We start from the raw sequence: 19,855 nt of genomic DNA on the forward strand, positions 1-19,855 counted from the left end.
CTACATTACTTGCTTCCAATGTCAGAATTTATGAATATTTAATACAATTCAGCAGCTTTGTCTGTCACAGTTTGCAGAATATCTATTCCTCATCACCAATATCTGATGACAAAGGACAAATAGTCTGCAGTGGTCAACACAATCATTATAGAAACAAATGGTTAAATGGAGGAGTGAAAGTACTTAATAGCAAATGCACAAAACCAAACATTAGCAATTAATGGAATGAAAACCTGCTGCACCATTAAGCAGTCACAATTCCTCACCAACATTTTACAGATTTGAGTTACTAAGACAAGACTTCCCAAAGTGGCATTACAACCCTATGAGCTACTCCTTCACCACCCCCCTACTCCATTCTCATACGTTGTCACTAAGGGGGCCATAACAATTTTCAAACCTTGAGATGGGTCACATTAGGATAAAGATGGGAAGCACTTATCTATGAGACAGTAAAATTTGGGGTTATTTCTGGCAGGCAAAACTAACAGTGGTTTTGTCCGACGACCCCGTCAAACAGAACATTGATCTCACCAAGAAAGATAAAGCAAAATGTTTGAGTACCACAAGCAGAGGATATACAACACATATTCAAGTTAAGCATCCAATTAGATAAACCGTTGCCTCACTAGTTAAGGAAAACAATCCACAACACAGTCTAAAATGAGCTTAATAATAGTGTTCCATGATTAAATGTAAAGCACAATTCCCTTTAGAGTCATTCCACTGCAGAAAACACCCATCTTTGCTTTCACATTACTCCAAATTAGTAAAAAAAAATCAGGTAATGATTAATATAAAATATTCTCAGAAAGTTGCCAATACCATAACTATATATTTCCTTTCTTGATGAGGAAAGGGACCGGCAATTTCAAGCTATTGTTTTTCAGAGAATTCTGAACTTATGAACTCCAATAGTTATTGCATCCATTATATAATGGATTAAAAAATCTTTTTTAATCAAAATTGGTTATTATAAATTCTTACCTTTTCTGAGCTTCTTGTTTACTGCAGCATACTTCACAGTAATATTTATATTCACTACATAGTGTCTCTGTATTACTAAAGCCCCTGTGCAAAAAAGACAGATTTTGCATTAATCCCCAATACTTATCAACAAATTGAATTTTAAAGTGATGATAATTGGCTACATATTTTAAACAGGACACCTATGAGTCCAATTATTTAACATGATACGTTAGAATTTTTTCACTACATTGAGCTCTAAAACTAAAAGCTAATTTTATTTAAAACATTTTACTTAGCATACCTCAAACAATGTGTAATTGAAGTGTTCTGCTCCACATCAACAGAAAGGTCCAAAAAGTCTTCATCTTTGCTACTTACCTGTGAAGTAGGGGCAATTTAAAATTACTAACAGCAGGAAGCAGTAACACAATACTCTGAAAGCATTTTTTCCTGAAATACAACATTCTTTCCGGGGCTGCGGTGGATAGTTTAATGATTGGAAACAGTTGTACTTTTAAAGCAAAAATCAAAACCTGAAAGTGACCATTCAATTTGAGTCAACTGCACATTTACCAACAAACTTCAAAAATTAAAAGTATGCGGAGAAAGAGAGGATAAACAGAATTAAAGTAGATGTCCTGCTTTGGAACTGCACATACCCACTGCAGGTCCAGCCACCACAGACAATGAAAAGGAGTGGAAAGTAAAAGATTACCGCTATCCAGCAAATTAGCTGTAACATATTGTTGACATCTCATCCTGTGTTGTAATTATGAGCTTTCTCAAAACATAAGACTTACAAATAATAACAGACAAATTTTGATTCATGAAGTTTAACAAATGCTAAACTTACAGTTTCACAGTTAAGACATCGGGTTTCATTAGTCAAAGTTCCTTGAAACATTTCATGCACCCAAGTTGGTTCTGGTACGTCATTACCATTGCCATTGTCATCATTGATACAGCCATTATGTAGCTGCCCATTCTGTTTTTCCTGCTTTTTCTCTTCCTGCAGGATATCAGCAATGGTGTTTAGCAGGTAATTCAGAAACTCATGAGCATCTTGTTGCATGTAATTATCAAAAAGTTCTGAAAAAAAAATATCAGTTGAGAGGTGAATAATTCTGTCTGTATCGGTAGGGAGCAAAATAAGTGATGCAACATATTTCTAATTGAAGTAGTATTGAATTTAAGTTAAAAATGGGAAGTGCCAGAGAAACTTAGCAAGTCTGGCAGTATTTATGGAGAAAAAAAAACAGGGTTAATGTTTTCGGTCCAGTGATCTGACTTGACTTGAAATGTTTACTGTTTTTGTCTCCACAGATACTGCCGGATCTGTTGAGTTTCTCCAGTACTTTCTGTCTTTGTTTCGATTTCCAGCATTCACAGTCTTTTGTTTTATTTTTCTCAATTTATGACCTTAATTGTGATCTTAACCCTAGTAACAATCAAAACTTAGCTTACGTATCCAAGATACCCATCAGTTCCAGGGATGAAAACAACAAACGATGATCTGGGAATGTGTGGAATGGGTTCAGATGTGATGAACTAGTGTCGTTCACAGTTCCAGCGTAAACCCTTGGTTCTTACTTTCTATGATTTGCCTAACATAGGAAGCCATATGTTTTCTTCGCCACCTCATCAACCTGACTTATTTAAGAATCTAGGGGCATATGCTCAGAGTACCCTGTTTCTCCACAATACTCAACCTCTAATTTGTGTGTTCTATCAACTTATATCACAGTTCTTTGACTGAATCCCATTTTCCTGTTTTCTACCAAACTGATTAGACAATCTTCCGACTATCTGATGCTTTCCTCTTCACTGTCAATCACACAACTATTGCTTGAAATATGTTTTAACTCTGGTTTAGAGCAGCTGCTGGAAGTGAAAAACAATCTGATCTGTGAAAAGACAGATATAACAACAGGGAAGAAAGCGCATTCCAAAGATTTCAGATGCTTAGCTGTGGGAGAAGAAATGTTTTGACAAGCTCAGAGAAGGCAACTGAAACAGAAGTCACTGCGGTTAATGCAAACAGCATAGCTCCAAGGACCTCAGTGCAGCGCCCTAAGAATGGTCTCACATAAGTAGTCAAAGTCAGTAACGTATCTTCAAATACCATATCCTCATAACTATGTGAAGCTAGTGTTTCAATGCTCACTAAACTATCAATAATGTCTATCAACCATGACTCTCACCTTCCAATTGGGAGCTTCACCTTACCCTTACATGCTTGACAACCACAGCATGTGTATCTATTCAAACATAACAGACACATTACCCATGCAAGTATGCACATTCAATAATGCACTTCACTCTCTTGCAGGACATGCTCACACATGACTGAAGGCAGCAGCTGTCTATCAGCAAGGGGTAGGCACTGTGAAACATTCTTTCCTCGTGTTAAACAATGCACTCCATCTTTGGAACCATTACTGATGCCACAGACAATAGCAGGGTTTATAATATCAAGGATGGTATTTTGCTCATGCCTAATCCTTCTTCTCTCATCCCAATTCCCATTATCCTAAAATAATTTCTGATCTGTAAGTTGTTAGCTTGTAAGTATGCATCTCAGTGTCTGCTCCCAAACCCAAGCCCTTTATGTTTTTCTCCTTTCTGATGCCCACAAGAAGCCATCATCTTTGAGAAATCAAAAAACATAGGGGATTCACACTTATGCAAATCACCCTGACATTCCGAAGGAATATTGGTTACATTAATTTACATGCACTCTGGGTTAGTCTGAAATCTTTATTAAACCACATGCTCACCTAACCATCTCTCTCAGGTAAGAGAGAATGAAACTTCTGTCGTTCTTTTAGAGTTTCAGTGACCTCTCATGTGACACACTGTGACAAATCCTCAAGAATTACCTGCTCCAACTTGGAGAAAGCTATTTGGAGAAAGGCTCCTCAACGCCCTGCACAAATATGATTTCCTGTAGAAAGTGTTCCTCCCCACTCCCTCTTTCAGTAGCCTTACCTCCTCTGCACCTCCTGGTGCCAGCATCATACAAAGATAGTCGAAATGTTTTCCCAATGGAGCACTAGTATTTTTCAATATTTAGATACTCTCAACATATTGTGGTCAATTTTCCATTTACAGTGTCATTAAAATAATAAAATCTGGCTAGGGTACTAGAGTAAAACAGAAATACTTAAATTGTTGGCTTTCACTATGATGATTTACCTATCTAACACTGACCAATCATCACCTTTTATTTGGTGAATAACTTCAAGAATTTAAAATCAAGGTGGTGTTGTCAGATGAACCGTATCACAGATGCAAAGAATTCTTTTGATTACATTACAGTGTGGAAACAGGCCCTTCGGCCCAACAGGTCCACACCGACCCGCCGAAGCGCAACCCACCCATTCACCCCTTACCTAACACTACAGGCAATTTAGCATGGCCAATTCACCTGACCTGCACATCTTTTGGATTGTGGGAGGAAACCGGAGCACCCGGAGGAAACCCACGCAGACACGGGGAGAACGTGCAAACTCCACACAGTCAGTCGCCTGAGGCGGGAATTGAACCCGGGTCTCTGGCGCTGCGAGGCAGCAGTGCTAACCACTGTGCCACCGTGCCGCCCACATTCTTATAGCGTAGAAGAGGAGCATTTGGCCTATCGTATCTACACGAGTTCTCCAAATGAGTATTTCGCTCAGTGCGATTATCCTTGACATTTGTTCACACGATAAGACCATCTTACCTCCCTTGAATAAAAATCTTACCATTTTCTTTCCGTAATCTTGTTATAAACTTTTTAGGAGGTATTACACCGACTTTTTTCTTCTGTGTAGCTATATTGTGGAAGAGATCTGCCAAGCACGTGAGTAGATTTTCCTTTCTCCTGGGCTGATTTTTGTAGGCTAGAACTTTTTCTCGAAATGGACGGCAAAAATAAAGTGCCTGAAGGACTGAGTTACAGTAGCAGGTGTTCCCAAACTAATAGCACAGAAAAGAACAAACAAGCTGAAATAAGCCAAAGTAAAGTAAGAACAGTTCAAAAAAAGTAAAGCTCATGATATAGTTGTAAGAATAAATGATTTAAAAACCTCCTATTCATTGAGGTGATGCCAATTTTAAGATTTCCTTTTATCTTTTGGCAACCAAAATGTTACCTTGCAGCTTTATTTGTATTTTCCAACTCAGGTAGCATTACGAGACAAAAGTTGTTTTTATTTTATAAATATTGTGGGGGAGGAAAAAAAGTAATTACATGAATTCATGCAAAAATAAATCCAATTGTTCTTCAACTCTGGAAGCTTCAGAATGATTTTCAAATACTAAGAGACTGGGCCATACTTTTGTTTTTGAATAGACATACCAAAATCAATTATAGTGCATGACTCAGTTGAAACCATTTAAAAAAAATAAAAACTGCACAGAAAGTTGCTATAAAACTCAAGCAATCACAATAATGCTGACATCATGTGACCTCAAGCCACTCTGTACCCAAATACTTGCATGGAAGTCTATACCAACACAATTTGTGTAAAACCAGGAACCTTGCACAAGTTATGCTTCACATGGGAGTGCAGCCATGTAAATGGAAGCAGAGGCTTTCGTTTGTTGGATCTTGGAGACAGCATAAATGATTGTAGACATTTGCACATAGTTTATTTCAGCATTAAACTGATGTAAGTCAATTATATGCAAATGTCCTAACAAATAGCACAACTTCACTCACCATAGTTATAGAGAATTTCCTGCTCAATGTATGCAACCATCACTTTTTCAATTTTAACCAATTAAAATTAATTCTACAGGGAAGTATTAAAAATTATAAACTACGTGGTAGGTTTTTGGAAAAATATGATCTTGAATGCTCAATTAATTTCCATTTATTTGATTGCATTATGGAATTACATCAGTAACCTAAACCAATGACAACCTTTTCTAGTGTTACTTGCAATGATCCCTGGTGTAGAGGGATTGTGTTATCATGAAAGGCTAAATAGGTTGGGACTCTACTCACTGAAGTTAAGAAGAATGAGAGGTGATGTCATTGAAACACATAGGATTCTTAAGGGGCTTGACAGGATAAATGCTGAGCGGATATTTTTTCTCATGGGAGAGCCTAGGACCAGAGGACATTGTCTCTGAGTAAAGAGGCACCAAATTAAGACTGAGATGAGGAGGAATTTTCTCTCAAAGGGTTGAATGTCTTTGAAACTTCTTACCACAGACAGCTGTGGACAGCACCTTTGTGTGATTGACAGAGATGGAGAGATGTATTGGGGCATCAAGGGTTTAAGGGGAAATACAGGAAGGTCAATATGAGGAATGTTGAATTAGCCATGATTTTGCTGAATGGCAGAAGAGGCTCAAGGGACCCAGCAGCCTACTTCCATTTCTATTTCTTAAGGTCTTATCATTTCTCAGCATTGATCAATTAAACTAATTAATTTAGACACTGACAATTATATTCTATCTTTCCATTTACACTCTTCCTAGAGTCCATAATATTGCATTATGTTAACGAACAAACAAACAAACAAACAATGACTGCAATTTTTTAAAAATCCAGAAAGACAACAGCCTTAGAATCAGAGAAAGGAACAGTCAAAAGCATTGATTCACCCACCAAAAATAGCTGGTGAAAATCTTTTAGGTGGCCTTGGAGGCTCTTATATTTGAACATCTAAGACTCAAGTCAGTTCATTGCACTAAAAGAGTGCATGAAAATAGATAATTATATTAATAGGGCTATGATACTCGAACTACAATGATGGAAAAGATAAGAAATATATTAGTTGCATTGATACTTTTTTGTTCCAGGAAATAGCCATACTTTTGTTCAGAAAAAATGGTCAAAAGCTAATGGAGTTCTACGTTTTTTGTATTTCAAATAACCTGAATACACTAAATATTGTCACAGTTTGACAAGAGGCAAATACATGAAGGATATGGGCAAGAAGTATTTCGCTCGGTTAATCAAATTCAGGATAATTGAATGTCGTAACAGTTTAGTCGAGCATCGGGATCTTGCAATCTTGCCGGATAATCCGATATTTGGATAATTAAATGCCAGATAATCGAAGTTCCTCTATAGTTAACACTTCATCCCAACACCATTAACTCTCAGAACTAAATATACAAATACACAACAAAATTCTTTAATAGGTCAATAACTTTTAGGGATATTTATAAAATCACTCTCCACTTACATTGACTAAGCCAAAATAATGCTCATTGACTGGAAACTGTTCTGGTCCAATTTCTTTCTCCAAAGCAGAGGCATTGATGCCCTAGTGGAAAGAACAGGGAAAACCATTAAATGACTCATACTCATCTGTACTCATCAACAGTGAAGCTGAACAAAAAGAGTGGACAAAATATCTTTCACATACGAAGTTGAATAATTAAACACAATTCATAAATCTCTGTTGGTAACATTATTGTATCTGAAGTCCAGGGGTCACAGACTCATACAGTATAGAAGCCACTCAACTTATCAAATTTGTACTGCCACAACTACATTAAAGTGGTACTAATCACACTTTCTAGCATTTGGCCCAGAGCTTTGAATGCTATGACATTCCAAGTACTTTTTGAAGGTTGTGAGGTTACTCACCTCAACTATCGTCCCAAGCAGTGCACACCAGACTCCTACTGCCCACTGGGTGAGAAAATGTTTCCTCAAGTTCCCCTAAACCTTCTAAATTATGCTCCCTTGTTACTGACCTTTCAATTAAGGAGAATCTAGCCTGTCCATAGAGTCATACAGCATGAAAACAGACCCTTTGACCTAATTAGTTCACGCCAACCATGTTCCCATACCAGACTAACTCCACTTGCCAATGTGTGGCCCATATCCCTCCAAACCTTTCATATTCACGTTCTTATCCAAATATCTGCTAAATGTTGCAACGGTACCTCCATCCGTCATTTTCTTTGGCAGTTTATTCCACATACAAACCATTTTTTTAAAAATGTTGCCCTTCATGTCCTTTTAAAAATCTTTCCCCTCTCACCTTAAAAATATAACTACCCCACCCTAGGGAAAAGACTTTTGTTTTTTTACTGTATCTATGCCCCTCATGATTTTATAAACCTCTATAAAAGGTCACCACTCAACATTCTATGCTCTAGTGAAAAATGTTCCAGCGCATCCTGCCTATCTTTATAGCTCAAACCCTCCATTCCCGGCAACATCCCAGTAAATCTTTTCAGAATCCTCTCCGATTTAATCATATCCTTCATCTAGTACTGTGACCAGACCTGCACACAGTACTCTAGAATAAGCCTCACCAACATCTGTACAACCTCAACATGATCCCAACCCCTACACTAAAAAGGAGTGAGCAATGAAGGCAAGTGTGCTAAATGCCTTCTTAACCACCCTGTCTTCTTGTGATGTAAATTTCAAAGAATTATGGACCTGAACTCTCACGTCTCTCTGTTCTACAACACTACCCAGGACACTACCGTTAATTCTAAAAGTCTTGCCCTTGTTTGTTTTACCAAAATACAATACCTCGCATTTATCCAAATTAAATTAGGGCGGCAAGATGGCTCATTGGTTAGCACTGCTGCCTCACAGAGCCAGGGACCCAGGTTCTTGGGCCACTGACTATGTGGAGTTTGCACAATTCTCCCTATATCTGTGTCGGTTTCCTCCATGTCCTCTGGTTTCCTTCCACAATCACAAAGATGTGCAGGTGAGGTGAACTGGCCATGTTAAATTGCCCACAGTAATCAGGGGTGTGTAGATGAGGTGCATTAGTCAGCAGTAAAATGTCAAATAATAGGGTCGGGGAAATGGGTCTGGGTAGGTTGCTCTTGAGAGGGTTGGTGTGGAGCTGCTGGGCCGAAGCGCCTGTTTTCACGCTGTAGGGATTCTATTCTCTTCTACAAACGCCATCTATCATTCCTCAGCCCATTGAGTCAATTGATCAAGATCTCTTTGTAATCTTAGTGCCCATTGAAAAAGGTCATCTATACCACAGATTTTGGCGTCAAACTTACTAACCATGCCTCCTAAATTCTCATCCAAATTGTTGATATAAAAGTGGACCCGGAACCGATCTCTGTGGAACACCACTGGTCACAGGCCCCCAGTCCAAAAACACAACACTCCACCACCACCCTAAGGCCAATTTTGTATCCAATTGGCAAGTTCTCCCTGAATCCCATGTGAGCTAACTTTACTAATTAGTCTACCAGGCAGAACCGTATCAAAGGTTTTACTAAAAGTTCATGTCAAGAATGTCTACGGCTCTGCTCTCAATCTTTTTGATTACTTCCTCAAACAACTCAACCAAGTTTATGAGACACCATTGCCATGCTGACTATCCTTAATCAGTCCTTGCCTCTGCAAATGCACGTAAATCCTATCTTTCAGAATCACCTCCAATAACTTACCCACCACTGATGTTAGAGTCTCAGGTCTACAGTTCCCAGACTTTTCCTTATAGTCTTTCTTAAATAAAAGCAAAACATTAGCCACCCTCCAGTCCTCAGGCACCTCATTTGTGGTTATAGCTGATACAAATCTCTCCGCTAGGGGCCCTCTAATTTTTTCCCTAACTTCCCACAACATCCAGGACATACTTGATCAGGTCCCAGAGATTTATTCACCTTTATGTTTTCTTAGATGTCCAGCACCTCCTCTTCTGTAATGGCAACTGTTTCAAAACATCAATATTTATTTCCCTGAGTTCTCTAGCCTCCACTTCTTTCTCCACAGTAAAAAACTGACGTAAAATATTCATTTAGCATCTCTCCCATCTCCTGGGGCTCAAATCAGAGTCATACAGCACGGAAACAGAACCTTTGGTCAAACCAGTCCAAAACTAAACTAGTCCCACTTGCCTGCTCCTGGCCCACATCCATCCAAATCTTTCCTATTCATGTATCTATCCAAATGTCTTTTAAACATTGTAACTGTATCCACATCCACCACTTTCTCAGGAAGTTCATTCCACACACGAACCACCTTCTATATAAAAAGTCTGCTTCATGTCTTTTTTAAAATTTGTCTCCTCTCACCTTAAAAATGTGTCCCTTAGTGTTGAAATCGCCCATTTGAGGGAAAAGGCAACTACCATTAATTACATCTATATCTCTCGTTATTTTATAAACTTCTACCAGATCGCCTTTCGATCTCCTACGTTCCAGTGAAAAACAGCCCAGCCTTACTTTATAACTCAACCCTTCCATACCTGGTAACAACCTATTAAATCTCTTCTGAACTCTCTCCACCTTGATAATATCCTTCAACTGGGCGACCTGAACTGGACACAGTATTCTAGAAGAGACCTCACCAATGTCCTGTGCAACCAGAACATGACTTCCTAATTCCTATGCTCAAAAGACCAAGAAATGAAGGCAAGCATGCCAAACTCATTTTAACCACCCTGTCTATATGCAATGTAAACTTTGAAGAATTTTGTACCTGTATCCCTAGGTTCCTCTGATCTACAACACTGTTCTGCACTGTCCTTCAAGGCCCAACCATTAATTGTGAGAGCCGTACCCTTACTTGATGTAGCAAAATGCAATATCTCGTATTTATCCCGATTGAATTCTATTTGCCATTTTTCAATCCATTGACCCATTTGATTCTTTCATAATGTCAGAAAACCTTCTTCACTGTAACTAATGTAACCAATTTTGGTGTTGTCCGCACACTTACTAACCATGCCTTCTAGATAGCCTCATTGATCTTTCAGAGTCCCAATTCTCTGTCTAGTTGCTCTTAATTTACTTATAAAATCTCCTTGGATTATCATTAACCTTATCTGCCAAGGCTCTCTCATATCTCCTTTTTGTCCTTCTGATTACCGTTTTAAGAATGCCCCTACACCCTTTATAAACTTCAGGATATTCATTTGATCCCTGTTGTCTATATCAAATATATTCCTTATTCTTGACCGGAACCTCAATATCTTTATCCATCCATTGTTCACTACCAGCCTTATCCTTCACTCTAACAGCAACAATATCTCTGAACCCTCGTTATCACACTTTTGAAAGCCTCCCACTTGTCAGTCGTACTTTTACCTGCGAACAGTCTACTCCAATCAACTTCTGGAAGTCTCATACCATTAACATTTGCCTTACCCCAACTAAGAACTTTAATGTATGGAAGACCTATCCTTTCCCATAATTTTATTAGTTTTAAGATCACTCACCCCAAGTGTTTCCCTACTAACACAGTCACTTGCCTCACCTTATTTCCCAAGAGAAGGTCAAGTTTTGCTCTCTGAATAGGTACATTTACATATTAATAAAGAATATTTCCTTGAACACGTCACAAAGTGCTCACCATCCAAAGTTCATAATATTATGGCAGTGCCAGTCAATGTTTGGAAAATTAAAATCCCCTATTACAACCCTATTATTCTTACATACAACTGAGATCTCTCTACATAATTGCCACTCAATTTCACACTCACTCTGGGGGGGCTTATAGTACAATTCCATCAAGGTGATCATCCCTTTCTTATTTCTGAGTTCTACTTATAAAGCTTCACTGGATGATCCTTTAGATATATCCCAAGTACTGTTGTAATGCTTTCCTTAGTCAAAAACACCTCTTCCCTCTTGCCTCCCTTTCTATCCTTCTTGTAGCAAAGAAAAGCCGATACACTGAGCTGCCAGCCTCGTCCTTCCTCAGCCAAGTTTCTGTAATAGCTATCTCATCGCAGGCCAATATTCCCAAACATGCCGACTTAATCAGACTTGCCTGTAAGGCACCTTGTATTGAAATAAATGCAGTTTAATTCTTCAGAGTTACTTTGTTCTTTGACTTGCTCTTGTCTGTCTTGCCATTTTCACTGCTACTTAGGAACTCCCATCCCACTAGTTTTCAGACTCCCAAAACAGAACTAGCAAGTCTCCCCAACAGAATACTGGTTTCTTTCTAGTAAAGATAAAACCCATCCCTTCTGAACAGGTCTTTTGTCCCAGAACAGATCTCAATGATACAAGAAACTGAATCCTTCAGTACACCATCTATTCAGCCATCTATTCAGGCTTATCTTCCCTACATTTTTATTTCTACTGTCATTAAAACATTGCACTGGGATTAAACCAGAGATTAGTACTTTTGGTCTTCTGTTTTTTTAAGCGTTCTACCTAACTTCCTATATTCCGTCTGCAAAGCCTTATCCATTTCCTTAACTGTGTCATTCTTACACGTGTATAACAATTTCTGGCTTCTCATTCTCCCCTTTGACAACATGCTTCAACTGTTTTGAGGTATCCTTTACCCTGGCACCAGGAAGTTCAGCATACTATCATGGATTCATGGTCATGGCCACAGAATCTCCTATCTGTGCTCCTGACAGAACAGTCCCCTATAACAATGCCCATGCCCTTCATAATCTTATAAACCTCTATCTGGTCTCCCCTCGAGTTTCCCTGCTCGAAAGAAAACTGCCCAAGCTTATCCAGCCTCTTTTCGTAGCAAAGCTACACCATTCAAGGCAATATTCTAGTGAATCTCCTCTGCATCCCCTCCAATACAATCATATCCTTCCTATAATAGTGACCAGAACTGCACACAGTACTCCAGCTGTGGCCTAAACAAAGTCCTGTACAGCTCCAACATAATCTTCCTGCGCTTGTAATCTATACCTGGACTAATAAGGCCAAATGTCCGATATGCCTTCTTAACCTCCCAATTAACCTGCCCTGTCACCTTCAGGGATCTATGGTCAAACACCCCAAGAAATGGCAGATGGGGTTTAACTTCGATAAATGTGAGGTGCTGCATTTTCAGAAGGCAAATCAGGGCAGGGCTTGTACTCTTAATGACAAGGTCCTGAGGAGCATTGCTAAACTAGAGACCTTGGGGTGCAGGTTCATAGTTCCTTGTAATTGGAGTCGCAGGTAGACAGGACAGTGAAGGCAGCATTTGGTACGCTTGCCTTTTCTGGTTAGTGTAGTGGGTATAGGAGTTGGGAGGTCATGTTGCAGCCGTACAGGACATTGGTTAGGCCACCTTTGGAATACTGCATTCAGTTCAGGTCACCCTACCACAGGAAAGATGATGTGATACTTGAAAGGGTTCAGAAAAGATTTAGAAGGACGTTTCCAGGGTTGGAGGGTTTGAGCTATAGGGAGAGGCTGAATAGGCTGGGGCTATTTTCACTGGAGGTTGGAGGCTGAAGGGTGATCTTATAGAGGTTTATAAAATCATGAAGGGCATGGATAGAGTGAATAGCCAAGGTCTTTTTTTTTCCCCTAGTGTACAGGTGCCCAAAATTAAAGTCTATAGGTTGAAGGTGAGAAGGGAAAGATTCAAAAGAGACTTAAGGGCTAACTTTTTGACGGAGGACGGTGCATGTATGGAATGAGCTGCCAGAGGTGGAGGCGGCTGGTACAGTTACAACATTTAAAAGCCATCTGGATGGGTATATGAATAGGAAGGGTTTAGAGGGATATGGGACACATGCTGGCAAATGGGACTAGATTAAATTTAGGATATCTGGTTGGTAAGGACAAGTTGGACCTAAGGGTCTGCTTCTGTGTTGCACACCTCTCGTTCTGTTCCTCTGAGCTTGCTGATGCCCTCCACTAATTAAGTATTAAATTGGAGTAGAATCTTTAGGTTCCTGCTGTACTGTTCATGTTCATTTATCAAACTGCTAACAGGTACATGTTCTTGTGAACATTAAAAAAAGTCATTACTGCACAGACTTTACTAAGACCGAAGTGTGTGATGGAGCTACGTAGAGTTAACAAGGACAATAAACAAGCTAGTTATTTACATAAAACACCAAACTCAGTCTTGGAAAGACTTCAAATGAATAATCAAACTACTACTAAGTAGTATCTGCCAAAACAATAGCCAACATGGACTTTATAGTTGGGACAAATCTAAATAGAATATATTGTCAAATTTGTACATTCTCTCTAATACCATTAATTACATTTTCAAATACAGAATACTTCATCCATGTGTTTGTTACCTCTTAAACTGACAATTAGAAGGATCTCCTGGCTGACCAACCATCTTGCACTCAATATGTATGAGTTCACAACCTATGGAATCTCATTCACACATCCCCTGTGTTCACTGACTCCAGTGGCTTCCACTGGAGTCCAGCAATACTTCAAATTTAAATTTTCATTCTCATTTTCAAACCCTTTCAGGCCCTTGACCACACTTAATGTAACAACTTTCTCCAACCCACCGAGAACTCAGCATTCCACCTTTGGCCTCCTGCAAAATCCCAATTTTATCTCTCTGACAATGTCAGCGACTTTAACTGCCTGGATCCTTGGATCTGGAATTCCCTTCCAAAAGCCTCTCCACCTTTCTCTCTTCCTTTAAGAGATTCCATAAATTCTCCTTCAGTGCTTAAAGTTTTCATTATCTGCTCATGTGGACCTCCTGGTGTCAAATTCAGCTTGATAAAACTCCTACAGTGGCTGCTATATGAATGGAAAGCATAAATATAAGTTACTGATCTGTTTTCAACCACTTTTCATGCAAACTATTCTGGAAGAAATTTTCAGTGAAAATCCTTTCTTTGGGGATTATACTACCAGCTGCATAAATTTTGTTCAACACTAACTGTTCAAAACAATATGTTATTTAAAATGAAGCAATACTTATTTCCCAAAAGGGAGTAAAGATACAAGTACTGTCAGCAGTTTTTGAGTTAGTTTCCAAATTTTACGATCATTCTTCCTTACTTACGTTTTCTTCAAAAGCCTACCATAAATTATACATTTAGTATTTCTATTGATGCTACTCATGACACTATGCTGAGTTCTCTGCCTCATGTTCTGGAATCCTCCCATTATTTTCTGCATATCCTTCCAAAAGTTATTCAATTAACAGAATGTACATGTATTTGGAAAGGAAACCTTTGAGGAGAAAGTGAGGTCTGCAGATGCTGGAGATCAGAGATGGAAATGTGTTGCTGGAAAAGGGCTGAAGAAGGGCTAATGCCCGAAACGTCGATTCTCCTGTGCATTAGATGCTGCCTGACCTGCTGCGCTTTTCCAGCAACACATTTCCATCTTTGGAAAGGAAACGACTGATTAGGGATAGTCTGCATGGCTTTGTACATGGGAAATCATATCTCACGAACTTGATCGAGTTCTTGAAGAAGTAACAAAGGGGATTGATGAGGGCAGAGCGATAGATGTGATCTCTACGGCCTCCAGTAAGGCGTTCGACAAGGTTCCCCATGGGAGACTGGTTAACAAGGTTAGATCTCATGGAATATAGGGAGAACTAGCCATTTGGATACAGAACTGGCTCAAAGGTAGAAGACAGAGGGTGGTGGTGGAGGGTTGTTTTTCAGACTGGAGGCCTGTGACCAGTGGAGTGCCACAAAGATCGGTGCTGGGTCCACTACGTTTCGTCATTTATATAAATTATTTGAATGAGAGTATAAAAGGAATAGTTAGTAAGTTTGCAGATGACACCAAAATTGGAGGTGTAGTGGGCAGTGAAAAAGGTTACCTCAGATTACAACAGGATCTTGATCAGATGGGCTAATGGCTGAGAAGTGGCAGATGGAGTTTAATTCAGATAAATGCAAGGTGCTGAATTTTGGGAAAAGCAAATCTTAGCAGGACGCATACACTTAATGGTAAGGGCCTAGGATGTGTTGCTGAACAAAGAGACCTTGGAGTGCAGGTTCATAGCTCCATGAAAGTGGAGTTGCAGGTAGATAGGATAGTGAAGGCGGCGTTTGGTATGCTTTCCTTTATTGGTCCAAGTATTGAATACAGGAGTCGGGAGGTCATGTTGCGGCTGTACAGGAAATTGGTTAGGCCACTTTTGGAATATTACTTGCAATTCTGGTTTCCTTCCTATCCGAAAAACGTTACGAAACTTGAAAGGGTTCAGAAAAGATTTACCAGGATGTTGCTAAGGTTGGAGGATTTGAGGTATAGGGAGAGATTGAATAGGCTGAGGCTGTTTTCCGTGGAGCGTTGGAGGCTGAGGGGTGACCTTATAGAGGTTTATAAAATCATGAGGGGCATGGATAGGATAAATAGACAAAGTCTCTTGCCAGGGGTGGGCAAGTCAAGAACTAGAGGGCATAGGTTTAGGTGAGAGGGGAACAATATAAGTCAGACCTAAGGGGCAACCTTTTCAGGCAGAGGGTGGTACATGTGTGGAATGAGCTGCCAGAGGAAGTGGTGGACGCTAGTACAATTGCAACATTTCAAAGGCATCTGGATGGGTATATGAATAGGAAGGGTTTGGAGGGATATGGGGCAGGTGCTGACAAGTGGGACTAGATTGGGTTGGGATAGTTGGACAGGTTGGACCAAAGGGTGTATTTCCGTGCTGTACATCTGTCGGACTCTACAGGCCAGCTCGTTTAACATCTGTCATAGGGAAAATGTTAGAAACTATTATTGAAGATGTTATAACTTGGAAGTTGGATAAGTTCAGGTGTTCAGGAGGAACCAATATGATTTTGTCAAATGAAAATTACGTTGAAATAATTTATGGATTTCTCTGAACAGGGAGCTTATGCTCTAGATAAATGGGAACCCGTGGACATAATGTAGTTAGATTTCCAAAAGGCATCTGATAAGGTGCCATATCAAGGTTACTGTGGGAAATAAAAGCTCATGGTGTAGGAAGTAACATATTGTCTGGGCAGTAAATGACTGGCTAACAGGAAGTGTAGAGTAAGAATAAGTGGGTGTTTTACAGGCTCACAGGATGTCACAAGTGATGTGCCACAGGGTTAATGCTGGGGCCTCAACTCTAACTTATACAAATAACTTGGATGAAGGTATAGTAGCTAAATTTGCTGACAAAGATAAGTTGGAAGGTGGGACGTTAAAAATACATAAGAAGCCTACAAAGAAATATAAATAGGTTAAATGAATGGACAAAGATCTGGCAAATGGAGTATAATGTAGGAATTTATGACATGGTGAGAGGTTGAAGAGTTCTGAGCTGCAGAGAGTGATGTGTGCACTAGTGCGTGAATCAAAATATTAGTTGTTGATGAGTGTGGTGCTGGAAAAGCACAGTCGGTCAGGCAGCATCCGAGGAGCAGGACAGTCAATGTTTCGAGCATAAGCCCTTCATCAGGATGCCTGCTGAAGGGCTTATGCTCAAAATGTGGACTCTCCTGCTCCTCGGATGCTGCCTGACCGGTTGTGCTTTTCCAGCACCACACTCTTCTACTCTGAGCTTCAGCATCTCCAGTCCTCACTTTCTTCCCATAAAAGACTAGTATGCAGGTACAGCAAGTAAATCAGATAAGCTCATAAAACGATATGGTTTATTGCAAGAGGAATTGAATGTAAAAGCAGGGAGGTTGTGGTTTGGTTATACAGGGCATTGGTGAGACTGCGCCTGGAGTACTATATACAGTACTGATCACCATTCTTATGGAAGGATACTAGTGCATTGGAAGCCACTCAGAAAAGGTTTACTGGACTATTACCTGGAATGAGTAGATTGTCTTATGAGGAAAGGTTAGAACTGTTTCTTCTGAAGCTTAGAAGAATCAGGGTGACTTAATTGAAGCATACAAGATCCCGAGGAGACTTGACCAGGTGAATATTGAAAGGATGTTTCTTCCTGAATCTAGAATGAGGGCCCACTGTTTGTTATAAATGAGTGTCCCATCTTTTTAAAGATGTGAAAAAAATTCTGAGGGTTGAGTGACTTGGAAATTAACAATTTCAGCCAGATCTTATTGAATGGCAGAGCAGGCTCGAAGGGCCGAGTGGTTCACTACTATTCCATATTTGTATATTCATAATAAACAAACAGCAGTCAAGGCACATGATCTGCTCTACATAGGTTTTTGATCCTTCTATCTTGCAATGCTGTCCAAATTCCTTAATCTCATATGACTGGTTCTAACTTGCACGTGTTCAATTATTAACCATTTTTAAATTACTACAGTACTTTATCTGTTCAGAGATCCCTCTTGTTCAAATGACATCCCTTTCTGTCTCCTCTTTTATTGATGCAATTTTCTGTCATCACATAGAATCAAGAATTCCTCAGCCAATTCATTTTCATCTCCCACAAAATTCCTGGATATTTGCTTCAACCACTGGTTCAGATGGGGCATCCCTTGATCTACTAGCCTTCTGCAAAACAAAATTCTAAAATGTTCATTCTACTTATTGGTAATAATATTACATTTATTAGTTCCCCAGTTCACAAGTCACTGACCACTGGAAATCATTTTAGACTAAAGCATTTAGCTTCTTAAAACTCAAATTTTGAACATGACGAACCTGATAAAAATCAATTGTTTTGTTCTAATAAAAACTGCTTCAGTTTATATAAATTCACCTCAACTGAAATTCTTATTTTGGCAGGACTGTAATGAATCTCTTTTGTACCTGTTGGAAGACCCTTCTAGCCTTTGTTGTAAAGTAGGAGACCCAAAATTAGACATAATATTCTAATTATGTATATAAATTAAGCATCACGTTTGTGCTTTAGCATTCAATGGGCTGAATTTGCCTATCAGGTCAAAACACCAATCCTGGGACCATTTCCAGGTGTACTTCAATTTTCATTCATCAGGAGAAGCCATTTTCAAAACAATTATGTGGTCTGATGGCAAGTTCATCAACCAATTAAGGACAGAGAATGCAATGAATGGGGCTGGAGCAAAGGTAACTGTGACCAGTGATTACTTAGGAACGAAGGAGAGAGCCAGCAGCAAGCCAAGCAGAGAAGGAAAGCCCCAGAATTCACAGATGCCTCCCTTAGAGGTGCTATTAGAGATAGTGGCTGCACAGTGCTATGTCATTTCATATCCACTCGGGCCACACACAGCGAGAGGACAGCTAATATGGCACCATTATTCAAAAAAGGTGGTAGGGAAGCCATTTAGTCTAACATTACTTGTGGTGAAACTATTGGAAAACGTTCAGAGGGGATGAGTTAATCTCCACTTGGAGAGGCAAAGATGGCTTTGCTAGGGGTGGTCATGTCTGACAGATTGACTTTTATGAGAAGGCCATGAGGATGTGGATGAGGGTACACAGCGAATGAAGTCTATGTGGACTTCAGTAAGGCTTTTGACAAAGTCGTGCATGGGAGACTGGTCAACAAGGTAAGAAACCATGGGATACAGCAAAATTTGGCAAACTGGATCCAAATTCACTTAGTGACAAATGTGTGATGGCCAAAGGCATCCAGTCACATTTACAGCCTATGCTCAGCATTATTTCTCAGGGTTTAGTGCTGGTTACCTTGCTATTGGTAGTGTACATTATTGATCTAGACATGAACATAGAAGGTTTCAAAGGGTTCATAGATATCAAGGAAAATTTGTGGTGTGGTAAATAGCAATGAGGAAAGCCTTCCAAGATGATATAGATAGGCTGCTCCGATGATCAGAACAATAGCAAATGGATTTAATCCCTAAAACTAAGATGTTACGTAGATTAGATTAGATTACATTACATTACAGTGTGGAAACAGGCCCTTCGGCCCAACAAGTCCACACCGACCCGCCGAAGCGAAACCCACCCATACCCCTACATTTACCCCTTACCTAACACTACGGGCAATTTAGCATGGCCAATTCACCTGACCCTGCACATCTTTTGGACTGTGGGAGGAAACCGGAGCACCCGGAGGAAACCCACGCAGACACGGGGAGAACGTGCAAACTCCACACAGTCCACATATCTTTGAAAGAAATAGCACAGGCGGATAAGGCAGTTAAGGCATATAGGATACTTGCATTTATTAGTCGTGGCACCAAATACAAGAACAGGGAAGTTATGATAGAGATGCATAATTCATTAGTTAGGTACAGTACAGTGTCCAGTTCCGGTGACCACAGTATAGGAAGGATGTGATTGCACGAGAGAGGGTAGATTCACCAGGATAATAGCCTGAGCTAAAGCATTTCAGTTATGAAGAGAGACCAGATAGGCAGGGGTGGCTTTTCTT

At 39.7% G+C, this 19,855-nt stretch overlaps 1 protein-coding gene across 1 annotated transcript in view; it reads right to left on the bottom strand.

Moving 5' to 3' along the window:
• Positions 1-19,855, bottom strand: part of usp12a (ubiquitin specific peptidase 12a) — a 61,150-nt gene that overhangs the window by 21,305 nt on the left and 19,990 nt on the right. Inside the window, exons 2-6 of the mRNA XM_043691997.2 lie at positions 7,152-7,232; positions 4,713-4,926; positions 1,823-2,058; positions 1,271-1,347; positions 988-1,071 (exon numbers count right to left, since the gene is read on the bottom strand). Coding sequence (XP_043547932.1) covers positions 988-1,071; positions 1,271-1,347; positions 1,823-2,058; positions 4,713-4,926; positions 7,152-7,232 — 692 coding nt within the window. The remainder of the gene's footprint in view (positions 1-987; positions 1,072-1,270; positions 1,348-1,822; positions 2,059-4,712; positions 4,927-7,151; positions 7,233-19,855) is intronic.

This window comes from Chiloscyllium plagiosum, unplaced genomic scaffold, assembly GCF_037043375.1.
Source record: "Chiloscyllium plagiosum isolate Xiang-an unplaced genomic scaffold, Cpla_swu_hap1 HiC_scaffold_6, whole genome shotgun sequence".
NCBI lineage: Eukaryota > Metazoa > Chordata > Chondrichthyes > Orectolobiformes > Hemiscylliidae > Chiloscyllium > Chiloscyllium plagiosum.